We start from the raw sequence: 4,533 nt of genomic DNA, 5'->3' as shown, positions 1-4,533 counted from the left end.
TACTAAGAAGGTAAACCGGAGTACAGAGATAGGATAGTTATTATTGCGAAAACCATCAGAATACATTGAAAGCGATTCCAAAAGAGCATACACGAAATTTGAGAACAAAAAGATGATGATGGGTACTTCGTTAAGAAACGCAACAAACGGATGTTTAACCAGCTGAAAAGATGATGCACAAACTTTCCCGTCAATTGGACAATCACATACTTTTTCTACTAAGAGCAGAATGCAACCAGATCAGTCGAAACCAACGAAAGAAGTGTTTAATTTGGAAAGGGCGGAGGAAGACGACGAGTTTGAAGAATTCGAACGGGATGGTGAACTTCGTCTTTTAAATGTAATTAATAGATTGGAAACGAAGTGAAATAAGTCTTTCAGATTCTATTCATTGGGAAGACAACTGGGATACGACAAATGAGAATGACGACTTCTGTACACAGTTGCGTGCAGAATTCGATAAGTCTAAGACTCAATAAGTTTAACCTGTATAATAGTGGTGTGTTTGTTGTAAACGGACGATTGTGAGTAACAACGAAAGAATGGATGGAAAACCGAGATACTAATGTTGTGGATATAATAAGAAAGGATGAAAAAACAAAAATGCGTCAACCGGGAATTGAACCCGGACCTCTACCTTGGAAGGGTAGAATCCTAACCATTAGACCATTGACGCTCTAAGTATTAATATCAAATCACTCTCATTTAACAAATTGCAGGTCGATGCTCATTCAATCAAGATGCCATTGAATCTAATAAAGGTGTATATCGTATTCACCGGGTTTTTGATATGTATCGGAACTGTTATTAACATTCGTTTGACACTCGCCTGCACAAGTCTGTAGTAGTAGTTGTCGTTGGACTAAGTTTTAGTATTACAAGCGATCTAAAGGATAATATCGAGGAATCAGACGTGATTGCAGACTCTGAGGAAGAGGAGAGTAACTATTGTATTAATGACTCTGTTAAAATGGATCTCGATGGAGATGTCGATTATCGAATAGAGAATTGGTGATTTGTCGTTGAATGACATTAGTTATAGGAGAAGTCGTCTTGAAAAGAAACAGATAGCATTCTTTGAAAAAAAGGAGTGAGGTATGTTGATGGTGATTCATGTCTAGATTGGAGCGAAACAGACTTCTGGATCCACAAAAAGGACCATATTCTTCCATTCGAATGGTTGAAAGTGTGTTGGGTGTCCGATTGCTCAACTTAAATAATGTGTGTTATGACATCTATAACCGTTGTACATACTTGTACTCGTTAGATGATAAGAAAGTTTCGACGAAGAGTCTTCCTGAGAGTTTGTGTGAGTTGGTTGTTTTACTCCTAGATTTTCCTCAGAAGTCTTGGAATTTCAAAGTTGTCAAATCAAAGCCTCCATCAACAGGATATTGGGATGAGTCTGATGGTAGTTACTTGATAATGTCCCATTCAAATCGCAATATTGCCCATTTCATGGAAGTGTTCAATTTTGTGTATCACTATCTTGATCATCGCACCTTATATCCTCCTCTTAATACCATCTACTTTCTACAATATCAACGTGATTCTGTCTATCCTTGGATTCTCAGCTACATCGATGTTACGCAATCCCTTTTTCCAAAGCAGAATCTGTTTAAATCAGTGTTCATGGAGGACATGGCGATGATGGACAAAGACGGACTTATTTGTTTTCGACATGCTGTTTGATTGAATAGGACGAATTATGGAATAGATTGGTGTTGGCAGAATTTCCAGTTATTTCTATGGAGGTGTTTTCACATCGATAGCTGAGGTGGATACAGTTCGTTCAGCAACCTACCGTTATTTTAATACTCGGATTTCTTTCTCCTCCTTCACAATTCCTTCTGTTCTTGTTATCTTGAGAGAGGCTGTTCATGGAAACTTGCCTGGTCGTGCAATCAGCAATGTAGACGAGGTAAGACAGTTTTTTAATCGAAATCGGGAGTCCTATTTGTACATGGAGAAGAAGCTGGAGTTGATGAAACCATCGGATCAAATCGCCACATTGGCGAAGACAGACGTTTTTATTGGTGCATTGGGTTCCGGATTTGCTAATGTCATTTATATGTTGCCTGGAAGTGTCGTTATTTCGTATTCGCCTCCGCATGTTGGAGGTTTCTTTTTTGACACTCTGTGCGAGATGTCTAGAGTTCACTATATTGGTGTCTACAATAGTAGTACTCCTTTTCCTCCGGAGTGTAAGAATCGAATCAATGCTAATGGAGAATCCACAATTCGTGCGTGCTTGGATGTCCTCTATGCTGGAGATATCTTTGTGAACATCGAACAGCTTCAGTATCTTTTGACAACAGCTATCATTCATTTGAAAAGTGATAAGTATCGAAGTTTTTGATTCTTGTTTGTTAGGAGATTCATTATTTAATCCGATTGTTCATCAACAATTGATAATCTAATTCCCGCGGTAGTATTGTACTCCGTACGAAGGGGGAATTAGATGACTTGATGACGTCATCTTATTCTTTTTCTTCATTGAACAGATTGTTAGTATGATTGAAGTATGGACCACTCAAGCTCATATTATTGATAGATAAACGATTATTGGATTGGAGCACTTGGTACAGTTGGTGTTATCCTGGGTCTCTCAGTTCTATACAGATTGCTGAAATTTGACTCGTGGAGACGACGAAATATGTTTATGTATTCAGTACTTATGAAGTCTAGATTGAAAGATGTCCCTGTGACTCCAGATAAGAACTGGAAGATTGTGGGAAAAACGAATCCAGTTACAATTGAACAAATTCCTCTCTTGGTAAAGGAGATGAGAGAATCCTTCTTCACTCACAAGTAAGATTCAGGTCAGGGACCAACAAAATAGAACATTTCCGATTGAAAAGAGAATAGAGCAGTTGAATCAAATGCTACGAATGTTGGAGGAGAATCAGGACGAGATTCTGAATGCAATGAAGACAGATCTTAATCGCAATGAGTTTGAGGGATTTGTTTATGACATTGGTGTGGTTCGTTCAGACATCAAAGAGTTGATTCGGAATCTTCCTTCTTGGTCAACTCCTCGTTGCTACGATCGCAAGTTGATCACTCTCTTTTCTCGAGGATATCTCGTTCCTCAACCTTATGGCGTGACATTGATCATTGGTACATGGAATTACCCTTTCATGTTATGTCTCATGCCACTGGCTGCTGCTATTTGTGCAGGTAACGTGGTTGTTGTGAAACCCTCAAATATCTCTCCAACATGTTCAAAGCTGATCTCGAAGCTCATTCGTCAGTATTTAGATCCAACGTCGGTGTGGTGTTACTCTCTCATATGTAGGATTGTTCAGGTTCTGGGTTCTGAGATGAAAGGAGATCGAAATACAACTTCAGCCCTATTGGAGCAAAAGTTCGATTATATCTTCTTCACGGGAAATCACAAGGTTGGTCGTGTGATTATGGAAAAGGCTGCTAAGAACCTCACTCCTGTGACCCTGGAGTTAGGAGGCAAGAATCCTGTATTTGTAACAAAGCATGCAGATCTCTATTTGGCAGCTAAGCGTATTCTCTGTTGCAGAACCTTCAATGGAGGTCAACAGTGTGTTTCTCCCGACTATGTGTTGGTGGAAAAAGATGTGGAAGAAGCTTTCTATGATGCTGTACGTCGTGTTGAGAAGGAATGTTTTGAATCGGCAGAGGATCAGATTGGTCACATTGTGGATCAGCGTCATTATGATACAATTGTGGACTTCTATGAAAATTCGGAGAATTCCATTTCAGAAGTGATTATTGGAGGAAAGAACAAATTCAAACCAGAAACACTGTTCGTTCCACCTACTGTATTGCGCATGAAGGATTTGACATGTCCATTGATGACAGAGGAACTCTTTTCACCCATTCTTCCTGTGTATGCAGTGGATTCTTATAATGATGCTATTGCTATTTGTAACGCTCGTGAAAAACCTCTTTCTATTTACATTTTCTCTGATAAACGTAGTGAAGTGGAAGATATCACATTTGCTACAGACTCTGGTGGTGTCACTGTGAACAACTGTTTGTAGGCATGATGAAGAGACACTGAGCTGTAGATTGCATGTTGTTCATCCTGACTTGTACTTCGGAGGAGTGGGCCAGAGTGGCATGGGTCGTTATCATGGCAAATACTCCTTCGAAACCTTCTCTCATTTGTAAGGATGGTCTGTCTGTATTATGCATTAGAAAGCCTGTTGTCTACAAGACGAAATGGCCTGGTATTCCATTGATTTATGACTTCCCATTGATGTATTTCCCCTTCTCTGATTGGAAGGTCAAGATGGCTAAACTGGTTATGTATGATGTTTATTCTTAAACAGTATTACCCCACTCTAAATACCTAATAATAACTGATTGTCTTTTCCTCCTGGAAGATAAGTGACATTGGGAGCACGAGCTAGTGTATTTGCGATGTCACGAGCAGCCTATACTTCATGATCCTTCTTAAATCCAACATCAATTCGACGTACTTCAATCACACCACTTCCAGCTTCCTTCAAAGCATCACTAATCAACGTAGCAGCCTCAGCTTCTCCCTCTGCC

At 39.6% G+C, this 4,533-nt stretch overlaps 4 protein-coding genes across 4 annotated transcripts; all 4 read left to right on the top strand.

The window, feature by feature from the left end:
• Window positions 1–229: 229 nt before the first annotated feature.
• On the top strand, window positions 230–479 carry JH06_4958 (hypothetical protein; the record flags this gene model as incomplete). Its single annotated transcript, XM_014669558.1, has 2 exons — window positions 230–320; window positions 352–479. 2 exons carry the CDS (start codon window positions 230–232, stop codon window positions 477–479), a joined length of 219 nt encoding a protein of 72 aa, XP_014525044.1.
• A 1,153-nt stretch (window positions 480–1,632) lies between these two features.
• JH06_4957 (hypothetical protein) lies at window positions 1,633–2,359 on the top strand (the record flags this gene model as incomplete). Its single annotated transcript, XM_014669557.1, has 2 exons — window positions 1,633–1,686; window positions 1,718–2,359. The coding sequence occupies 2 exons, from the start codon at window positions 1,633–1,635 to the stop codon at window positions 2,357–2,359; spliced, it is 696 nt and encodes a 231-aa protein (XP_014525043.1).
• A 110-nt stretch (window positions 2,360–2,469) lies between these two features.
• On the top strand, window positions 2,470–2,815 carry JH06_4956 (hypothetical protein; the record flags this gene model as incomplete). Its single annotated transcript, XM_014669556.1, has 3 exons — window positions 2,470–2,511; window positions 2,555–2,664; window positions 2,689–2,815. The coding sequence occupies 3 exons, from the start codon at window positions 2,470–2,472 to the stop codon at window positions 2,813–2,815; spliced, it is 279 nt and encodes a 92-aa protein (XP_014525042.1).
• A 67-nt stretch (window positions 2,816–2,882) lies between these two features.
• JH06_4955 (aldehyde dehydrogenase) lies at window positions 2,883–4,306 on the top strand (the record flags this gene model as incomplete). The annotated part of the gene is made up of 4 exons (XM_014669555.1): window positions 2,883–3,268; window positions 3,299–4,015; window positions 4,047–4,145; window positions 4,177–4,306. 4 exons carry the CDS (start codon window positions 2,883–2,885, stop codon window positions 4,304–4,306), a joined length of 1,332 nt encoding a protein of 443 aa, XP_014525041.1.
• Between the last annotated feature and the right edge of the window lie 227 nt (window positions 4,307–4,533).

Source organism: Blastocystis sp. subtype 4 (genome assembly GCF_000743755.1).
Source record: "Blastocystis sp. subtype 4 strain WR1 chromosome Unknown seqid_0498, whole genome shotgun sequence".
NCBI lineage: Eukaryota > Bigyra > Opalinata > Blastocystidae > Blastocystis > Blastocystis sp. subtype 4.
The sequence above is the reverse complement of the archived record's forward strand: the minus strand, read 5'-3'. Positions and strand labels throughout refer to the sequence as shown.